Raw genomic sequence first — 22,734 nt, 5'->3', positions numbered from 1 at the left:
CAATAAAGATACAGTCCACAATCTTTGGACCAATCTTTACCTTCTTAGGTGTAAGGACCAGTACCTTTGTCAGGCACCCCCACACTTTCAATTATTGGTAACTTGGTTTCTTTTTCTTCCACATTTCATAAGGACTTACATCCTTATTCTTACGCATAGTAATATTTAAAATATTATTCGCGCTAAAGATGGCTTCCCCCCACATTGACTGCGGAAGTCCAAAGCTTAGCAACATCGCATTCATCATTTCTTTGAGAGTGCGATTCTTCCTCTCAGCCACTCCATTTGACTGAGGGGAGTATGGTGCAGTGACCTCATGGATTATACCATGTTATGAACAGAATTCCCCAAAGGGTTTAACATATTCACCTCCACGATCACTTTGTATCGTTTTGATTTTCTCAGTTTGTTGTGTCTCAACTTCTTCCTTATAGATTTTAATTATATTTATAGCTTTGTCTTTGCTTTTCAGCAAAAATATATAGAAATATTTTGTACTGTCATCTATGAATGTAATGAAATACTTGTTTCCTCCTCTAGTTGGAGCAAATTTTAAATTACATATATCGTTATGTATTAGGTCTAACATTTGGTGTTTCTTTCCACACGTTTAAATGATGATCTCGTTAATTTTGCCTCTACACAAGTCTGACACTTATGTTTTGTATCAATTGTTAATTTTGGTATGTATTCTTTTACACTTAACCTTCGTAAAGTGTCATAATTAACATGTCCTAATCTAGCATGCCATATGTTAGGAGACTCAAGAAAGTAAGCAGAAGAATTCTTCATTTCATTACCGTCCTTAATGGACATAACATTGAGCTTAAATAGCCCATCGGTTACATAGCCCTTGCCTACAAACATACTACTCTTAGACAAAACAACTTTATCTGACTCAATTACAAAACGAAAGCCATGCTTGTTCAACAAAGAACCAGACACAAGGTTTTTGCGAATATCAGGAACATACAATACATTCTTCAAAGTCAGATTCTTCCCAGAGGTCATCTTCAGAATCACCGTGCCTTCACCTTCAATGGTAGAAGTCATCGAATTTCCCATGTAAAGCTTCTCACCAGCATCGGAAGCCTTGAGGCTAGAGAAGATCGCCTTGTATGAGCAAACATGCCTAGTAGCACCAGTATCAATCCACCACTCATACGGATTATAGCCGACCAAGTTCACTTCAGAGACCGTAGCACAGAGGTCTATGTCACCCATCTCCTTGGACTTCTGATCGACCATGTTTGCTTCTTTCTTCTTCTTGGCCTTGTTGGGCTTCTTGCAATCAGAACACCTATGACCCACTTTATCACAGTTGTAGCACTTCCCTTGGAATTTTGATTTCGAAATTCCTCCCTTGGGTGCCAGTTTTGCCCCTTTACCAGAAGTGGCCTTCTTTGGCTTGCAGCTTTCAACATGCTCCACCATGTTTGCCTTCTCAGTAGCAACATTCATCTTTTTCTCAGATCCTCTGTTGTCTTCTTCAATACGAAGTATAAGGATCAGATCCTCCATGGCCATCTCCTTTCGCTTGTGATTAAGGTAGTTCTTGAACAATTTCTATGCAGGTGGCAGCTTTTCAATCACAGCAGCAACTTGAAAAGATTCACTAATGGTCATTCCATCAGCATGAATTTCATGAATGATCACCTGCAGTTCTTGCATCTGACTAACCACAGTCTTAGAATCCGTCATCTTATAGTCAAGAAAACGGCCAATAATCCACTTCTTTGCCCCAGCGTCCTCGGTTTTATACTTATGGTCAAGTGACTCCCATAAGGCCTTAGCTGTTGGCTTCAAGATATACACGTTATACAATGAGTCAGCCAAACAATTTAGCACATAATTCTGACATATAAAGTCGGAGTGCTTCCAAGCATCCACGACATACAAAGTCTGCGTATTGCTCTCACCAATGAGCAATGGTACCTCTTCCTTCAGGAAGCGATCCAGATGTAACGTGGTCAGATAGAAGTGCATCTTTTGCTGCCAACGTTTGAAGTTTATTTCGTTGAACTTCTCAGGTTTTTCAGCGTGTGTAGCAGGCACAGTTGGCATAACAGGTGCAGCAGGCACTGCATGTGTGATAGATGGTATGTGCGTTTGTACTAGAGGTGTATGCTCACTAGTAGGCACCGCATGTATAATCGGAGGAGTGAATTCTGACGATATATGTCCAAGAGGCACACTAAACTGTCCAATGATAGTGTGTCCCATAGGCACATGTCCCGAAGGCACATGTCCAACAGGTGTTTGACCCCCATCAGATACTACGATCTATGCGTTAGGGTTAATCGCTTGCCGGTGAACCCCATCAGATCCAGCCATCTGTGCGTTGGGATCAGCCGTCATGTTCATCGTATTGTCATAATATTATCGTCCATAGATCTGTTACTCAACAAAACAAGCAGAGGCAGATGTATTAGTCACAGATATAAAATAAATAATAGCTTTAAGATTGTGATCCACAATCTGTGATTAACACAAACAAAATACGAATAACAGAAAGAACAATAAAAGGATATAAAAAGAGAAGTTCTCGAGTCCAGTGTATACTGTCTCCTTAAAGCTATTACGGCCCTCACCGCATGTGCGAGTCATTAGCCTCCCAGGATAAAACGAGAAAATAGTGTTGTTGCACGAACAGCACCTTCGGCGAACAAAAACGGAGTAAGAAACTATCACCGGAAGAGAAAAGGGTTTTTGTGAAGGAGGAGGCTGTGAGATATATTTCGAATGAAATGATTAACCCTAAACCTGATAATGATAATATATAGGCTCGAGGGAAACGTGTGCGCTACTTTACGCGTAATTAAATAAAATGCGTTAATTAATAATCAAGTCCGTAATTGAATCAGAATTTTTATTTTGCTAAATCAAATATAATAATTCGTAATCAAAAACGAATTAATAATTTAAGATCCCAAGCCCAGTGGAAATTAAATTTAGCAAAAGTAGTCTGTAATTATTCGGGCCAATTTTCTCCTACATTCGTATCCGCACGTCGCACACGCAGGCAAGCTCGAAGACTTCGCAAGCCTCGGATTTCCCCTCGAAAGCCCAAGATTTGCACCCCCTGCGCGCACGTAGGTGTTGGAGCAATACATAAGTAACACATTTGAACACTACATAAGTGTTTTACTATATAAAGCTATGCATTCTCCTTTGCAAATTCAATGTGGGACTTTCATTATTCTACACAAATTTCCACAACTAAGGGACTAACTTTGGATGATCATATCTCATTCATCTCTTAGTCATTTTGAGTGATTCAAAGTGTCTCGGAAAGCTTTCGCGGAAGAAAACACGTTCCAAGTCATTTTGTAATCATACAAAGGAGTTTATCATTTTACTAAATATTTTGAAAGATATTTAGGTAATTAATTAATAATTAAAATATGTATACATATGTACCCGTATTTAACTAAATACGGCCGGACCGGTTTTTGGAGGGTAGTATTTACCCGTTATTTTTAGTGATACCATGTCCATTGTCGAATACTTTCTGATTTTGTTTTAATGAGGGTGGTCATAATTAAACATTGTTGGCCTCATTCACTGACATCATGAGGACGGCCAAATCGGTAAGAATAATGAGGTCAACTTTTCCATCGTTTTCTAAATTGTCAACGTAATTGCAGATTCAGAGAAAGAGAGATGCAGCGTTAGGTAGTCGAATATTGAAACCTTCACATTTTACCAACAAATGGTCCTTAAAAAATAACCTACTACTAGGTCAGTAGAGCAGCTTGGAAATTTCTGATTGGAGGTACAATCAACGTTTTTTAATAAAAATGTCATAGACATGGGGCTCGCGACAAGGCCAATAATGCACATCTTTATTAGAATATTAGAAGACGTATTAAGAGTTAAATATTGGAATAAGTAATGTTTGAACACATGTTCTCTTGTTCTTTGGTAGACATAGATTTTAATAAATAATGTTGAGTAGATGTCAAGTGCACTTCACCTATGAAGGAACAAGAAACGGTGGTTCTGGGTGGTTCAGATGTCAAGTATTGGAAAATCTTGTAAGATTTAAAAGTAAGGAATTTGCTGCTGTTAAATAGACAATCAAGGAATTTACTTTTAATGTTAATTTTCTCATTATTTTTATATTTTTATTTTTGTTATAAATATTTTAGTTAAAATAAAATTTCAAAATATAAATTTACATTAAAATCAAATTTAGAAGAAGTAGACTATGTTTAAATTAAATAATTATATGTGATATAATTTGAAGACCTAGTTCATGATGAGGTGAGAAGACTTGGTTTGTCTCAGCAAACTATAAAGATCCCAAAAATGTGTACCAAAATAGTTATCAATAATAAGTAGTAAAATTTGATTAGTAATAATTTTTATAAAATGATAGATTTATGGTGCATGAATATGTATTGACAAATCATAATTAAATATGGGCCCTTTTTAAAAATTATTTTGAGACCAATTTTGATATCCTTAATATTATTACTCATATATTACTCATATGTCTTTCTTTTCCTACGAAATCAAACAATGAAAAATCACTTAATGAGGTTGATTTCAGGTGGTAGCTTTTAAAATATTGCTTAATTTTGAAATGGTTGTTTTTATTGTTGGATTTTAGTCGAGATTGTTCTGAAATTTCGGGGCAAATTTTATTTTCAACCGATACAAAAATGACTAAATATAAAGTTAGTCACTTATATGCTAATAACATGGTCGGTAAAAAACCCAGATAAAGCCCGGTTCGACCGGATCGGGTCGAACCGGCCCGCGGGTCTAAAACGGCCCTTATATTTATTAGGAAGCCCGACCCTGCCCGACCCGATTATTAAAAAAGCCTGTCTCAACCCGTTTCTAAAAAAACAGGCTTTTTAAAATCTTGATAAAGTCCGGCCCGATGAGCTTTTTTTTTTTGACAAATGCAGAAAACTTTCATTAACTTCAATATAATACAGTCGGGACAAACCCCCAACTGTCGATACAACCAGGTGGTAAAACAAATATCATACTAAAAACAATTAGATGATTTGTTTCCTGATCGTTTAACACATAGAATTTAAAAATTCTTGAAATTAAAAACGAAATAAAAGACATCCCGAGCAATCCAAATTGTGCCAACATCTTTGAAAATAGCAACATCGCAATTGACCATATCACATAAAAACCATTGTTAGCCCAATGTTCAAAAACACCAATCACTGAGATTGGAAAAACGACACCACAGCTATCTACTTGCCGGACACCGGCTATAGACATGCCGAAAATACCCCAGCTATCTACATGTCGGATACCAGCTATAGACATGCCGAAAGTGTAAACACGTGAAAGATGAACAATCTTTGGTTGTGAAAGGTGAGCTCTTGCAATAATTAACACCGCTCCAGATTCGACGCAGGCTTTGCAGACCACCAAGAATATCAATAAACTCGTTCTCAACCGATTCAATACGAAATAAACCCAATTATAATTAAACAAAAACATAGCAAAACACTCCAAAAGGAGAGACAAAACACACATTACAAAAGGAGAGACACACAAACACCCAAAAAATTGGGTTTTATTGAAGGAAAATTAATAAGGACAAAGGGTTTTATTAGCTTTTTGTGTGTCTCTAGTTCTACTTATAACAATAGTATAGTATATAGATGGTATCCCGTGCACCATAAAAATTCGTTCTTTATATATGCTAAAGCTTTTCAAAAATAAAAAACAATAGACACTCGTTTATGGGAATATTAGAATTAATATATATTCTCATATTCGAGAATATTTGTCTCGTATTTTTAAATGGTGCGTCCAATTTGTTAGAAAAATGGAGTTTTAGATCATAATTTTATTATGATCTTCGTATTAATTCCAAAATCTAATGATTGGAAATTGTTACTTGATATTGGAATTTAAACTTTCAAAAATGGGTTTAAAAAATTTTCTAAATGAAATTCATATAGAAATTGAGTTAAAGCGGGAAACCTGAAAGAGTTATGAGATTCGTTTAATAATTAATTTAAATTAATTATTGATTTAATATTGTTTTTACTAGAAAAATAAGTTTATTGATACGTGGGCTAGACTCGACTAGACTTGTATGGGTTGAGCTGGTCAACTCTAATTGAATTAAACTTATTTAAATATATATATATATATTTATTTATTTATTTATTTATTTATTTATTTATTTATTTATGTATTCTGTAACAGCTAAGAATTTAATATATATATTCTATAACGGCTGAGAATTAAATTTATATTCTGTAACGACTGAGAATTTAATATATATATATATATATATATTCTGTAACGGCTGAGAATTTAATATATATATATATATTCATTCAGTAACGGCTGAGAATTAAATATTATATTCTGTAACAGCTGAGTTAATACAATATTTAAGTTAATATCTGTAGCTTTTTCTGAAAAATAAACTGTAAAACATTATGGCTCTCGAGCAAAATCAACTTAATTTGTATTAAAATTCAAAACCAAACCGTTTCTGTTGTTTTTGCCCTCCAACATAACATATCATTTTGTTAACTAATAGCGTGTCTTAGCAGTAAAATATTGGTGAAAGTTTTAAATGATTAACTTTTTTCAACCAAATTCAATCTCCTTTTAATCTAACATGGACTGCCATATTTTTAATTGACTTCTATTTCAAAATAAAATAATATATTTTATTGATTATTTTGGAGTTACAAAATAAATATATTAACTAGTATAATAACCCGTGCTAGGGTTATTTTCTAGAATTTTTTTTATGCATGCAATTATAATGTTTTTAGTTATATTCTTATTTGTAAATGTTGTATAATGTTAAACGTATTTATGTGTGTACCATTTTCTCATTAAGAAATATATATATATATATATATATATATATATATATATTCTTGTTTATGTTGTATAATTGTATTTAATGAATAAATATAAACAGGATAGTCAGTGTACGTTTAAAATGAAATAAATAAACTTAATATGTAGAAAGTCGTTGATATGTTTAAAAAAAAAAGTTAAAAATTAACATATATGTTTAATACAGAGTTGACCAAATTTTTGAATTTTATTTAAATAAACTATATAACTGATCTATATTATTACTGAGTTCTCTACTAACTTACGATTAATTTACTCAATTTAAAATGATAAAAAATGAATAACTGAATTCAGAATTACTTGCAATCATTATATAAAATGATATAAAATTTACACTAGTGTTAATATAAAAGTTGATTTTAATGAAAAATGTTATTTTTTAAAATTTAACGTATGTATGTTTGGAAAAATGTTAGTTTTTTTACACTACTCTTAACAAAATAAGATTAAGTTATATGTGTCTATGTTAGCATGTGAATTATCGTATGTTACATTTCTTAGAAATTACGATGGTTTCAATTATTTATATGTTAAATATCTCATTTATGTACATGTATAATCATTATTAATATCTAGTGAGACAATTGATATGGTTTGAATTATAATTATATTGTTATTTAAACTATTTTTAAGTTTCTTTCATTACAACTCTAATATTTCTTCATATAATAATTTTATAATATTGTATACTATTCTCCTAAAATTAAATATTTTTCAATTCGATAAAATTTTATAAATATTAGTTGAACTGATTAATTTCTTCAAATTATTGAACAATATATATATATTTTAAATAGTATAAAATGTATTGATTTAAATGCTACAATATAGTATAGATATAACTTTTATTTGAATAATTTAAAATATTAAAATAATTCAAAATATTTATACAATATTATCTTGATCAATAAATATTGTTTACCTAAAAGAATTCTTTTTAAAATGCTAGCTTTTTTGAAGTGAAAATGAAAAATAAATTGATTTAATATATCATCGTAGTTTTAACAAAGTTTGTGAGATCTCATATCAAATTTCAAATATTTTTAAAATTGGGACAAGTACCAAAAGACTAATGTGCTATAAGCACTACTAGAAAAAACACCTTAGACATCGGTTAAAAACCGATGTCTATGTAAAAAATGTATGATATCTTCGCGACTGATGTTAAATGTAATTTTTCATAGACATCTGTTTTTACCCGATGTCTAAGACAGACTTTCACAACGGTTCTGGAAAACTTCTGATGTCAAATATCAGATTAAACATCGGTTATATATATGTAACTGTTGTTAAAAGCCTATTTTAACGTCACTTTCTTTAATATAAACAATGTTAATTTTAAAAATAGACATCGGTTATTTATTCTAGAATTGATGTTATTGCCCTGTACTAATATGCCTATATTAACATAGAATATTAGACCATGCATTAACTACGATACTGAAAATAATCAATTGACTTGATCCTATAAATAGCTCAAATACATTAATTTATATGAGTATAAGATATCAAAAAATTTCACATTATTGGTAAGATAATCTTGTCGAACTTGTAATTTAAATTTACTAAACGTAGAATGTGACAATGTTTTTCGGCTAGTCATGTAGTCAAATTTCGAGTATTTTTTTAATAATGGGCCAAATTCTGATTTCAAATTAAAAATAAACTAAAATTCATTGACTCATTATAATTCGAACTTATCTAAATATTTAATAACAATCTAGAATATTTATATATAGACGATTCTATTTTCAATATTTTTAAAAAAAAATTATATATGTACATTTTAATTACTTTTTATAATAAAAAATAAGTTAAAAATATATGAGATGTATTTTCAAACTAAAAAATAATAATAAATAAGATAATAATCCATTTATGTACTATGCCTAACTTTATATCTGGAATTCAGTTCTTTAAAATTAATTGTACAAATATTCAAGTAATTATCATTTTTTTTGCGGAACTCAAGTAGTAATCTTTAAAATTAAATAAAATATTCTTTTAGCACACTTACATATTATGTGTATGATAAAAAGTACATATGACAATATGGTGTGTGATACGAGGTTGTATAGAAGAATGAAACAACTCGAGTTCAATTCCCACAAAACACAACTTTTATATAAATATTAAAAATAGGGGTAGTTTAGTCTTTTTAATAAGATTTTTTAATCTCGTGCTATTATATATAGAAGAGATGTGAATTCAATATATTAAATGTGTATTAAATATTGATTAAGTTAATAACGAGGGCACATTTATTTTTGTGAATGGAGATGTGTTAATTAAGCTCGTAATGCTATTTGGAGAAAGCACTAAAGAAGCTAATTATCAACATATTGGGAATCCCACTATTTTTTCTCCATTTACATACAAATATGTTACTCCCTCCGTCCCAATATATATGTCCACTTTCAAAAAAAAAATTGTCCCAAATTACTTGTCCATTTCTTGTTTCAATACAAATTTAAGAGTAATTTTCCAAAACTATCCCTATATTTATTGTTCCCAAAATTTGACTTTTTAAAACTTAACTCAATTCTCAATTTTCAATGCATTACATAAGGGTATTTGGTGGTAAATCTTATCCAACTAACATTTTTCGTAATATACATAATTTTTTCAAAAGGGACATATAATATGGACGGGGGAGTACTATATTATTTCACAAATAGGTGCTCGGCCATAAGAATCTTCATAAAATGTAAACAACCCAAATCGATTATGCTTGTTAACCAATATTTTTTGTTAGTTTGTGTGGGTTGGAAAAAAATGGACCAACTGCGTGTTAGTACTTGGTAGGTTATGATCATTGACCAATTGGTTGGTCATATTTATTTAAAAATAAAAAATAACTTACTTATGATAGCTTCCTTATGATTCATATAAAAATATGGGTTTAAATACTCGAGGATCATTAGACCGTAATTTTAAGGATTCAGATTTAATATTTATTATCATTTTTGCGAATATTTTCTAATCGAACTTTTTGTTTTCGGCTCTTAAAAAATCGACCACGCATCGTGAATATAACCCAAATATTATATATATATATATATATATTAGTAGTTTAGGTGTATATTCATAAAAAAAAACTATAATAAACACTGAAATTCCAAATTGTAAACTTCAGTTTAAAAAAAGAAAAAGTAAACGCTTCAAGTTGGTACCTCGAACTCGGTTATTCTTATTAAAATTTTCAACTATATGAAGAATTTCAATATACAAGGCAATTTCTCCGAAAGTTTACATATACTGAACCCATTGAACATATATCAGCACTTGCTTGTAGTATTTTCAAAGGTAACAGCAATGACTTCTTCTGGTAATCAGACGTACGGATATTCTCTCTCCATTTCTAGCCCTCCGTCTTTACCAACCAGCTATGATGTGTATTTCAGTTTCAGAAGTATAGATACAGGCACCATTTTTGTTGATTATCTTCGCACGGCCTTGAGCTCCAAAGGAATGCAAACTGTTTGTTATGAGAGTGAGCTGGAAACAGACTTTATACCCTCAATATTTTTACCAACAATTGAGATGTCAACGATTTTTGTTGTTGTTGTTTCCAAAAACTATGCTTCTTCGCGATGGTGCCTGGATGAGCTTGTTGAAATTCTCAAATTAAAGAGAAGAGGAAAACATCATGTGGTTTCCATATTTTACAATGTTGATCCACTGGATGTAAGTAAGCAAACTGGTGAATTTGGCGAAGCTTTTAAAAAACATAAGGACGTTAATTTGGTGAAGGTGGAAACATGGAAAGCTGCACTAGCGGAAATCGGAAACGAACCTGAATATCAATTGCCATTTTCACAGAGCGGGTAATTATCACTGGCATGCATCCATCAATTTAAACTTCATATCTCTATATCTTTACTACTCATACAGATTTGGAACATTAAAAATAACCACCTAATTATACCGAGTAGTATAATTTACAGAAAATAAATTAATATGTCCTTAAACTATTCGAGTTTTATTGTATAGGTCATTGAATTTAAAATTTCCCATTTCGGGTCCTCAATGTTTAAAAAAATTTGGTTAAATTTATTTCCGTTAATTAGATTTTAACACGGTCAGAATCATGAGGCCATTTTTACACGTAAGATGCTGACTTTTTCGCAATATGAAATAAAAATAAAAAAATTCGACGTGTTGCAATGTAATTAATAAAAAACTTTTAACTTATTCTGTCGAAATTACATGCTTTCTATTGAAATTAATTAAGTGCCTTTTCGTTCAATTCAGTGCTTTATCGAAATTATTTGGTATTTTGTGTTGAAATTTTAAATGTCTTGTCTTTTAATTCGGTGATTTTTGTCAAAATTTGGTGCTCTGTGTTAAATTTTTAGTCTGTTATGCTAAAATTCAATATTTTTTGCTGAATTTTTGTGATTTAAAATTGAATTTAGAAATTTTGTATGTGACGATAATAATTTTTATACGTGATAGCAATGATATAGTGATATATTTTTTAAATGTGAAGCAATGGTAACAATAATGGTACCCAGCGAATGAGGTGGTAAATTGTGCTATTTGCTGATGGTCTTGTAATGAAATCTTAGTAATGGAAGATAGCACCAAGTGTTTTGTATATGTGTGTATATTTTTCTTAAATTTAAAATTTTAATATTATCAGGTCACTTTTTTTATATTAAGCTTATTTTACACACATGTTAAGTTCAAATTATAATATGGGTGTCAATATAATAACCCCAATAATCTCAATAATATAGATATACTGATTTTAATATATAAATCATATAAATTTAGAAAATTTTCTATCTCATAAGTTGAAAATGGCTATGTGGGCCCGCAAGACTTGGCTCAGTTGGTCAAAAAAAGGATAACTATCATTTTGGTCACAGGTTCGAATCTCATGGGAGAAGAATTTATGATTATGCCTCCACTCAGAGTTTTTCGCTTAAATACGGTTTATCTTGATTCACGTGATTTGCAGGCTATTACGTGAACTCGTAATTTATGATTATACCTCCTGAGTTACAGTTTTTCGCTTAAATGCGGTTTACCTTGGTTCACGTGATTTGCAGCCTATTACGTGAACTCGTAGGGTTTACCGAGTGCGCATCCGAAGGGTAACTGCTGCGGGTTACGTATCATAAAAAAAATGGCTACGTGGCGAAATGATTTTGACGATGTTAAAATATATTTAACAGATAGGTCTTGAATCAAATTTTTTAAAACGTTAAGAACCTGAAATGCAAAACCTTTAGCGCTAATTTATATGATAAAATCTTAATAATTTAGGGGCGTAACAATTTATTTTTCCTATAATTTGAACATGGGCCTAAACTTGAAATATACTTATTTATATATTTACTAAAACCAACAAAAAAGAATATGTACGGACAAATTTCACTGATTCTCTTTCTCTTGATTAATAATATCATGAAGATTGTTCCGAAAATTTATAATTAAATTTCAAAATTAAATACTATCTCCATCCCCTAATTTTTTACACTTGGAAACAGTTTTCGGTGCATATAGAATATAGTTAAATAATGAACGAAAATACTCTTTAAGAAAAAAATTAAGGATAAAAAATTGGTTATCAAAATATTTACCGAATATAAGTATCACCTAACATACTTGTATTTGTTAAATAAAAATGAATTTCTTCTATTTACATTAATACCCCCAATTATGGTGTCATATAAACAATGTCAGGTGATTTGATAATTTTAATCATCTAGCAGGATTATTGTGATACCATACCATTATTAACATAACATTTTTTTATAACATTATGCATTTCTCTATCTTTTAATTATTTAACGGGATTCTAGTGATACCATTAATCATATAGTTACCTCTGGAGATGTCTTCTACAAATTGTTAGGTAATTAATATTCCTCCATGTAACACTTTGCATATGCGTGAAAAAATTGCAGGTTCGAGGAGCTTCTGTTCCAAATTGAGAAAAGAGTTGAGCAGTATATAAACTTGCAGTCTGACTCAACAAATATGGAGTTTGGTTACAGCACAGTAACTTCTCTTATCAAAATCATCAACATCAGTACAAGATTCAAAGAGGTTCGGTCTCGGGTATGGAAAAAAGTAGTAAATCATATTAACTGTTGCTCTAGATTACTCGTCAACTGTATATATGCTTACAAGTTACAACTAACTGAATGTTGTATTATCATATCTTGACAGTTCTTAAACCTTAGGACTACCAATTTAAATCGTTTCAAATGGAAAAATATTGAGAAAATGATTTCCCGAGGTGTCGAAGATTTTCTTGATGTTGCTCCGATCTCAATGGGATTGCTAGAGAGACTCTCTCCACAGGATTTAACAGAAATTACAAGTAAACCGGAGTCGCTTCAAAACCTTAATCTGTCTGGTTGGCCAGGCCCATTAGCTGAAAGGTGAGTTTGTAAAAAACCCTTTTATTTAGTAATATTATTACTAAATAATATTACTTTTGGTATTTTGCATGTTCTATGCGTCACTTGTAACCTATTTTGCTCTGGTACGCTTTTAACACTTGGTTATGTATCTATGTTAGCTAACCCGTCAGTTTTCCCACTATTTGTTGAGAACCTGCTTATGGTTCTGGTTGAATATCCTTTCCTGTGACCTTTCCAAACCATAATCTCCAAGTGGTTATTTATATTGAAAGCAATAATCTTGGGGTTATCACTTGAATCACATAAAAAAAATCAATTGCCTACATATCTCTATATATTCGAGGAATTATATTATTTTTCTTGAATGATACTGTAAACAAATGAATATTTATGAACTTGGCATTTTAGCTAAAATAATTAGTATATAAATTTTATAAAATCTAAATATACTGTTAAAAGTAATATAATTTTTAAATTTTTGTTAATTGGTTGTAGTAATATTCAAGAAAAAGTGTGTAACTCAACAATATATTGCTTAAATTTTTTGAACAAATATTATTTGTAGGTACCTGTTTTATATTTATTAAGACTCAAGTAAATTAAATGAACTTGGTTCAAATTAATGAATGAAGTAATATATGAGATTTACTTTAATCGTATACATTATGGCAGGTAGGATAGGGTGCCTCGAGCCATAGTGCCACCATATACATTATGGGTGATAGGATGTCTCGAGCCATAGTACCAATGGCAAGCAGTGGCGGACGCAGAAATCTTTTTTAGGGGGGTCCGAAAAAATTTTCGTGTCAAACTATCATGCGTAACATTCGAAAAAAATTTCGTGCCAAACTTTAATGCGTAAACTTTTTTGTTTTACTTGAAAGTTTGAAAACCATTAATAAAAAACTATAAGATTTGAAGAATAATTTGTATATATCACCAATTCACCATGATGCATTACCTGTTCTCCAGGATTTAAATATACAAAATTTAGTCATATTTGGAAATTTAGGGGGGAGGGACCCCTGGACCCCCCTAGATCCGCCTCTGATGGCAAGTTATTTGTAAAAAAAATATCAAGAAAGTTATCAATTGGGAAAATTTTTTGTGGGAGTTGCTGTTCGATGTAAAGAAATGGAAACATTGTTATGCTACTTTTTTAACTTTACAGATTTCTGAAGTTAAAGTAAGATTTGAAGACTAATACCATTTCTGTGACTATCCATGTGCATAAACCTAGTCGTGCCCTGAAATTTCTTTTTATACTAAAAGATTGGTTATGTCATGCATAATTAATGGTTAAAAATCTGCTTCTTCCTTTTTTTTTTGTGCAGAACGGAAGTACAACTAGACTTTCCGGAAAGGCATGGTATTCTGTCCGACAAAGAAGAATTAATTAGCCTAATAGAAAAGGTGTCAGAAGACAAATTACTGAAATCCAGATTTGTTTCAGTACTAAACCTGAACGTGATCCGCTTGAGGGATTCTAAACTCCTAGAGATTCCAGAGAATTTTAGCTTCCCAGATCTTAAAATGATATTCCTCCTTAATTTGGAATATGTTCCTCCTTAAACTGAAAGAACTCCTTTTGGGACGTTGTGAGTTTCTTATGGAACTACCACAAGAAATTGGCGCACTTGTGAATCTTAAGGTACTGGATATCTCTGGTTGTAGAAATCTGGCTGGAATTCCTGAGTCTATATATTCTCTTCAGAATCTCTCTTCAGTGGATCTAAGAGATTGTAAGATTATCAAAACACTACCAAAAAGTATACGTAAGATAAGATCCCTTCAAAATCTCTATCTCTCCGGTTGCTCAAGCTTAGTAGAGTTTCATAGGCCAGAATTTTCTATAAACAGAGTGTCTTCTACCAGCCAAGCTGATAAGTAAGTTCCTTTGTCTACCACATTTACTATCATTAATATTTAAATTAGCTGTGTTATTATCATAACTATCACCTTATCACTCCCGTTTTATTACATACACTAGTTTTTTAAATTACATATGCATCTAAGAGGCTTAACATTTTTATTTGTTACCTACAATTGAATGTCTTCTTAAGAAAAATGAAGTTATGATGAAGAAAATTAGATTTCTTTGTTGAGATGATACTTTAATCGTGCTTATCTATTATCAACACTAGTCAGTTTTATCAATTTGTATACCAGTGTTTGTGGTTGACTATCACCAGTACAAACACATAGATTATTGTACTGTCAAAGTGTTTGTAAGAGCAAGTTCAATGCAAGATGCAAAATAGAAAAGCTAGTGCAACTCCAAAGTGTTTCTTGTTGCTAAATAAAATTCCAACTCCAAAGCTTGTTGCTTTTTGTATCCAAATAATTTCAAATTCAACTAATTAATGTCCCTTTCTCGTGAATTTTATTTAAAGTTTATCACTATACATGCATTTATGGTTACTTGATGATGTGTCATGCAGACATTAAAATGCGTACTTGGTTACAACTTTAAAAAAAAGTATGCATTTATGCGCATTTGTATCTAATTATCGAACCCCTTTAGAGTTGAATTTTTTAGTATTTGGTTTTAAATTATAGAAATGACACCACTTATAGCATTGCATTGGACTTGTTCTAACTACAATGTTGTTGTGACGCAGAATGGAAGTACTGCTGGACTTCCATAAAAGTGAGGGTACTCTATTTGACATTAGAGAATTACTTGGCATAATGGAAAACGTATCGTACTATGAGTTCCTCATATCGAAATCTGTAGCAGTACGGAGCCTCAAGGTGATCCACATAAGGAATTCCGAACTCCCTGTGATTCCAGATAATCTAAGCTTCCCAGACCTCGAAAAGTTATTCTTGGAGTCAAACCGTACTTTGACTAATATTCCCTCTAGATTTTTCAAGGGAATGCCAGCGCTTAAAGTTCTAGATCTGTCAAACACAAGAATTAAAACTTTGCTACCTTTTGTTTCTGAATTGATTAAACTGGAGCAACTAATTTTGCGACATTGTCAACTTCTGATGGAACTACCACCTCAAATCAGCGCACTTGAAAATCTCAAAGTTTTGGATCTTGAAGGTACTGATCTTGCTTATTTGCCAGATCAACTCGAGACGTTGAGTAACTTAAAATGCTTAAAGGTTTCCTTGTATGATTGTGAGAGCTACAGAAAAACCGAGGAAAGAGCCTCAGTGATCCCAGGTGAAAAACTATCAAAACTTACTCAGTTGGAGGATCTAAGCATAACTATTGATCCACATAGTTTATGGTGCACTGCTGCGGTGGAGACTATTCTGAAAGACCTGCCAAGCCTAGATAAGCTGAAAACTCTGAAGTTGTATCTGCCAACAGCTGAGCTCCTAAAGAGTCTCGTGGAACTTAAGTGGAACAAGGATGACTTGTCTATTTTCCAAAATTTATCTAATTTCAATGTCAATATTGGTCCTTATGCTCAGCGTTTTATTTCTCGTGTACCATCTGACCTAGAAGAGGAGTTTCTGAAACTAAAAAAATGTCTGAAATATGTAAATGGCGACAAGGAATGCACAAGTGAGTTTGCAGTAGCACTTAAACATGCCAATTCTTTGTACCTAGATCGTCACTGGACTCTTCAGAAGCTCTCTGTCTTCAAATCAGGTGAACTAAATGAGCTGAAATTCTGCTTGTTGGTGGATTGCAATGAGATGGAAACGGTTTTTGATGAAAGTGACTATTCTGATGAAGTAGCTAATAAAGGAGACAATCTTCATTCATTGGAATACTTGGCTATTCATTACCTGGAAAAATTGGAGGTAATCTGCAAAGGGCCAGGTGCTGCTTGTTGCTTGCGATCTTTAAAGGTATTGGTTCTGCATACATGCCCAAGTTTGATCACCATTTTCACCCCAGTGCTAGTAGAAGATTTAGTTAATCTAGAAGAGATAATAGTTGAAGATTGCCCGAAAATCCAAACTTTAGTAACTGCAGACAAAAATCAATCGATATCTAAAGAAATTCTTCCCAAATTGAAAAAGTTATCACTTCTATACTTGCCCGAGTTAGTGAGCATATCTGGTGACTTCAGCATCGGTCCGGAACTAAAAACCATAGTTATTTACGATTGCCCAATGCTGAAAAGACTTCCTTCCGTTGAACTGCTGGGTAAGGCTGTTATAGAAGTCAAAGGAGAGAGCGAATGGTGGAAGGCTTTAGAATGGAATGAATCAGAACGGAGCAGTGGTCAGCCTTACTATCTACCTGTATCTTTTGATGAACTTGACACAACTGCAGATTTGCTGGAAGAGTTGGCACTAAAATATGGAAAATCCCTACGGCTCTTTGTGGAAGACTGTAAAGCTAATTAACGTGCTTAAATATTGTTATCCGTCTTATATTAAAAATTTCATGTATTCTGATTCTTTCGCTTAAATTTAAGTAACAAATTGTTGGGGTCTGTTTGTAAAGATTACAGAGTGTGGGAGAATATAATCTTATTCATTTTTTAAAACTTTTTGTGCACAATAATAACTCAAATAAATGTTACGAAAAATAAGGAGCAATAAGCATGTTCAAAGATAAATTTATTCAAGAATATAGATCTTGGTGATTGTACTCAATAAAGAGAGAAAGTAACAAAAGTAAAAATTTATTATAATACGCCTTATTCTCACTTATAATGCAATTGAAGATAAATTTGTATAGCTGACAAATAAAAAATAACAAATAAAAACATACTATCATCAATAAATTAAAACATTTTCAAACATGACAAGCCCTTGCCTAAAATATTAAAACTTATAAAGAATATGTAAAAAAACTTATCACTAAAATGTGACTAAACAGTTGTCTTTAATTTTTGTCAATCAGTTATATTGGCTATATTTCTAGAAACTCTACAGACTTGTTACACATCATCTATTACTATATAAAAATATAATATCGTATTTATAACAACTTCAAATATTAAATACATACTATTTTTAAAATATAGTCAACCGTTATAGGCAACTCCACCGAAGTACTTCACGTTACAATTTTGACAAATTTTACATATTCATTATTTATATCATTTTAAATAATAAAAAAACTCATTAATAAAAATACTCATTAAATAATAAATTTTGGCAACACCATTGGAGATGTTCTAATAAAAAAACTGTTATAATAATGAAATTATTCAATAATAATAACATTATTATATATGTTAACATCCCATTAAACTCATGATAGTGAATTGAGACTTTTCCGAACAATAAACGGACCGATCCAAAGTTGCAATAATACTGAAAATAAGAGTATAAAACCAATTTAAAAATAGAGTCACCAATCCAAAACAACCAAAAAATTTTAAGAAAATCCAAAGCGCAACAACATAGAAGAAACCGTCCAAAGATGCCGCAACGCAACGCAACTGAAAACCGAGCAGCCCTAGTGTATCGGTGTAGAATTTTAAGTTAATAAGAAATCCAATCAGTGAAAGAAGAAGAACCATCCAAATTATCTAATAACCAACAAAATAAATTAAAAAATAAATAAATTCGCGACTGTCGAACTTAAAACCAACACTGCAAAAGACACTTAATCCAAATTTAAACCAAATCCAATATTCAATTCAATTTCATCCAATCCAAATCAAACCAACCTCAAATTTAACCATTAGTCAAAATCCAAACTATATCAAAATCTAACCAAATCCCTTAAATTGTCATTGTGCCTAGAGCATAAAATAATAAAATAATATTGCAAATGACCAATATCTCTACAGCACCAAATAACCTAAAAAATTCTCGTGAAGGGCCATGTGCCTAGAGTACCAATATATTAAAACAATCCAGTGAAAGGCCAATACAACTAAAGCAACAGATAAAAAAATGGAGAAGGTATATAGATATTTCTAAAACTACTCCCATCATGGATCACGAAAAAAGATACGGAAGATGAAAGCAATAGAAAAAAATATCAACGAGCCAATATCATGAAAAAGAGACAAGTAGTGGGTATGAGAGTCTCAACCAACATAAAATACTCCAACAAAAATCAATATTTGTAAACCCAAAAAAATAACCAATTAGGCATGATATAGTCTGAAGAGAAGAAACAAAAGTTAAGATTTATTTTAATATGACATGTTCTCAATTTTAATAGAAGATAGACTTATATATCAAGGGTTTTGAGGTATAAAATACAATAGAAATTGTAATTAAAAATGTGAAAAATATAATTTTTGAAACCCACCGCAGGATCCGCATATGTGAAAAACATAATTTTTGAAACCCGCCGCAGGATCCATGCGGATCCTGCGAAAAACAGATATCCCGCTCTGATTGTTGATCAAATTGTTTACCTTAATAAGCTTTACAAATTTGTTGAGTAATGAATATCCAAAACTTGTTCAATCACCACGTATCCCGCTCTCGCGATTTATGCTATATCGGTTTCCACGCGAATGCTTGAGCGCAATGATTGAATTTGTACTAGCACATAATCATTTTTTCTTGCTCTCTCTATTTTCTCTCTTGATGGCTATGATTTTTTAATAAAAGTCTTTCATCCAAAACACAAGAGATATTATATAGAGTATAGAAAATTGAATTATAAATTTTAACTAATTAGGAGTTATTATAAATTCGAAATGTCTATTAGTAACAAATAATAGACATTAAGTCTCACTTAATTAACTAACAAATAAATTTCTTAATTAATATTAGTAAATTTGAATATCATTCACTACGCCATAGATGACCTATAGCAACAGCAAGAAAATATTACAACAGGCCCAGAAAAATGTTACAACAGCCAGCTAAAGCCCTAAGGTAACATAAAAATTAAGTTTTTTTTTTAGTTACCTTTGGCCCCTAAGGTAACATCCATCTTAACCTAGTGCAATGTTATAATAGAAATCAAATTTAACATCAAAGTATGTCTATAGTATCACACTATGAATGTTACCTTTGCATTTAGAATTTGCAAAAAAAAAATGGGCCCCACCTTTGGGCCCACATGTGGGCCACAAAATCATTGTAATATTTTTTTCCGTACTTTAAAAGTTTTATAATTATTTGTATTATATTATACCAATTTGTTTGTAACATTTAAGTACCTAATGTAACATATTTCTTAAAAAAAATTGAAATAATTTGTTTGTAAATTGAACATGCTATAAACATAAACATGTTTTTCATGCAAGTTAAAAAAATAAACAAAAAATGAGAATGTTTAGTTTTGTTATTAATTCAAAAACTACATGATTATATCGACAGAGCTTAAACGACTCTTTGTTGATCCATACGCCATCCTTCTTAACCTTTTTTACTATACTATAAGATAAGTTGTTGAACTCAAGCCCTTGCCCAGGCATCAGCTTTTGAGACTGGCTTCTAACCAAATTGTTGTTCAGTGGTGATTGGTCCATGTCTAGCAGACTCCCAGACTTTCCAGGCTCTTGGTGTTCGTACTAACAAATTTCCTACCATCAAAGAATTGCGGAATTTGTATATGATTTTCCCAGCTGATTTACCTTTTCACCTTTAGATAAAATACAGAAAGAAGATATTATATTATAGTATTCACTATTCTTTTGTTGTACTTTATGTAAGATGTGATTTTCTCTCATTTATGAAATCAATTTGCAAGGAAAATGGCTCCCTAGTCCTTTGCAGATCAACTTCAAGCCACACGAATATTATAAAGTCTTTGGGATGTGTAATCTTTAAATAATAACAATACTTGAATGGGGCGATTATTACATTTCATTCACTGTATGAGTTCAATGTAGAATAATTATTATCAAGAAATCTCTGTCCTTGTACTATGGGAATTTGTCAAACCAATGCTGAAGAAAAATAAGGCTGTCTTGCGCTGACCAAACGTAAGCAAGAACAGTAAAATTACAGGTCAGATTCTTACCTAATAAAAGCAGGAATTGCCATGGAACTTAACTATTGTGCATAATGAAATGAAACTACTTGTCCAAAAACATAAAGGAAACTAAAGTAACATTCATACATTGTAGCACAAGTTAGGTTTAATGTAATATCATTCATATATTATGCTTTTATAAACACTTTAAATAGATAAACTGCAACACTTGGCTAAACGATAGAAAAAAAAACATTAGCCTCTACCAAACACACGACAAGAAAAACAGCATCAGACAACACTTATCAGACAACAGTTGAAAAGAAAACCGTTGTCCCGAAATGTCATACAATGGTTTTATTTTGCCCTCCTATAACCATTGTCTAATCCAAGGTTCATATAACGATTTTGTAAACCGCCGTTGTAAAAAAATCACAATAAAATGAAGTTTGCACAACAGTTTTTTAAAACTATTGTCTTGATATGCTTCACACAACGGGATGAGTAACCGTTGTAAAATTTTAGACAACGGTTTTTCAAATCTGTTGTTTTAACACATGTCACACAATAGTGCAAGTAACCGTTGTTAAATAATGCACAACAGTTTCTTTAAACTATTGTCTTAATTCACTTCATACAACGGTTTAAAAAACTGTTGTCTTGTAAATGTAAAGAGATAACAGTTTATGAAGGTGTTGTCTAAGCGATCCCGAGACAATGGTTAATTTAGAAGCATTTATGCTGGATGCTTACCTTTCAGACAAGTGTTTATGAAAAGTCTTGTCTTATTATACATCAAACAACGGTTCTTAAATGAGGTTCAGACAACGGTTCTAACAAGACCATAACCGTTGTCTATTTATAAGAAAACGTGGCACCACCTGATTGGTGGAAACTATATCACCTGGATCGCTTAGTTGGCCAAATCTCGCCGATTGATTGACTTCACCTGGATCACTCAGTTGGCACAATAAGAGCCCTTGATTTTCTAATGGTGTCACACAACGGTTTTTAAGAAAACTGTTGTGTGATATCGAATTCTTAAATTTGAATCTCGAATAATCAGTTTAATTTTTTTTAAATAGTTTTTTGAACGATCCAACCGTACGGATGTTAAAGTATAGAGATTTTAGTCATATGAAAAAATTATAAAAATATTCAAACTTATCTTGAATGACTTTTTAATGTAAATTCGGTAAAAAGTACTACTACCGTAAACAAGATTCATTCCCGAATAAAAAAATTATTTTTTCAACTTATTTTTTAGGCGATCCAACCATACGGATGTTAAATTATATTAATTTTAGCATATGAAAAATTATAAAAAAAAATTAAAACTTATCTTGAATAACTTTATAAAGAAAATTCGGTAAAATTACTACTACCTTAAACGAGATTCATTCTAGAATAACAAAATATATTTTTTAATTATTCTTTAGAAGATTCAACTGTATGGATGTTAATTATATTGATTTTAGTCATGTGAAAAATTATAAAAAAATAAAATAAAATTTATCTTGTATGACTTTATAAGGAAAATCCGGTAAAAGTACTATTTCCTACAATGAGACTCGTTCCCGATCAACAAAATTATTTTTTCAATGATTTTTTGAAAGATCCAACTGTACGGATGTTAAAGTATATTGTTTTTAATCATGTGGAAAAATTATTATAAAA

At 31.3% G+C, this 22,734-nt stretch overlaps 2 protein-coding genes across 2 annotated transcripts; both read left to right on the top strand.

Moving 5' to 3' along the window:
- Window positions 1-10,182: 10,182 nt before the first annotated feature.
- On the top strand, window positions 10,183-13,923 carry LOC141666065 (disease resistance protein RUN1-like). The gene is made up of 4 exons (XM_074472048.1): window positions 10,183-10,694; window positions 12,786-12,939; window positions 13,051-13,265; window positions 13,920-13,923. The coding sequence occupies exons 1-4, from the start codon at window positions 10,183-10,185 to the stop codon at window positions 13,921-13,923; spliced, it is 885 nt and encodes a 294-aa protein (XP_074328149.1).
- Window positions 13,924-14,677: 754 nt separating this feature from the next.
- LOC141663949 (disease resistance protein At4g27190-like) lies at window positions 14,678-17,675 on the top strand. Its single transcript, XM_074469795.1, has 2 exons — window positions 14,678-15,134; window positions 15,869-17,675. Exons 1-2 carry the CDS (start codon window positions 14,806-14,808, stop codon window positions 17,562-17,564), a joined length of 2,025 nt encoding a protein of 674 aa, XP_074325896.1. The 5' UTR covers window positions 14,678-14,805; the 3' UTR covers window positions 17,565-17,675.
- The last annotated feature ends 5,059 nt before the right edge of the window (window positions 17,676-22,734 follow it).

The sequence above is a fragment of the Apium graveolens genome, chromosome 6 (assembly GCF_009905375.1).
Source record: "Apium graveolens cultivar Ventura chromosome 6, ASM990537v1, whole genome shotgun sequence".
NCBI classification, from domain to species: domain Eukaryota; kingdom Viridiplantae; phylum Streptophyta; class Magnoliopsida; order Apiales; family Apiaceae; genus Apium; species Apium graveolens.
Note: the sequence above shows the minus strand (reverse complement) of the source record. Positions and strands in the feature narration are given on the sequence as shown.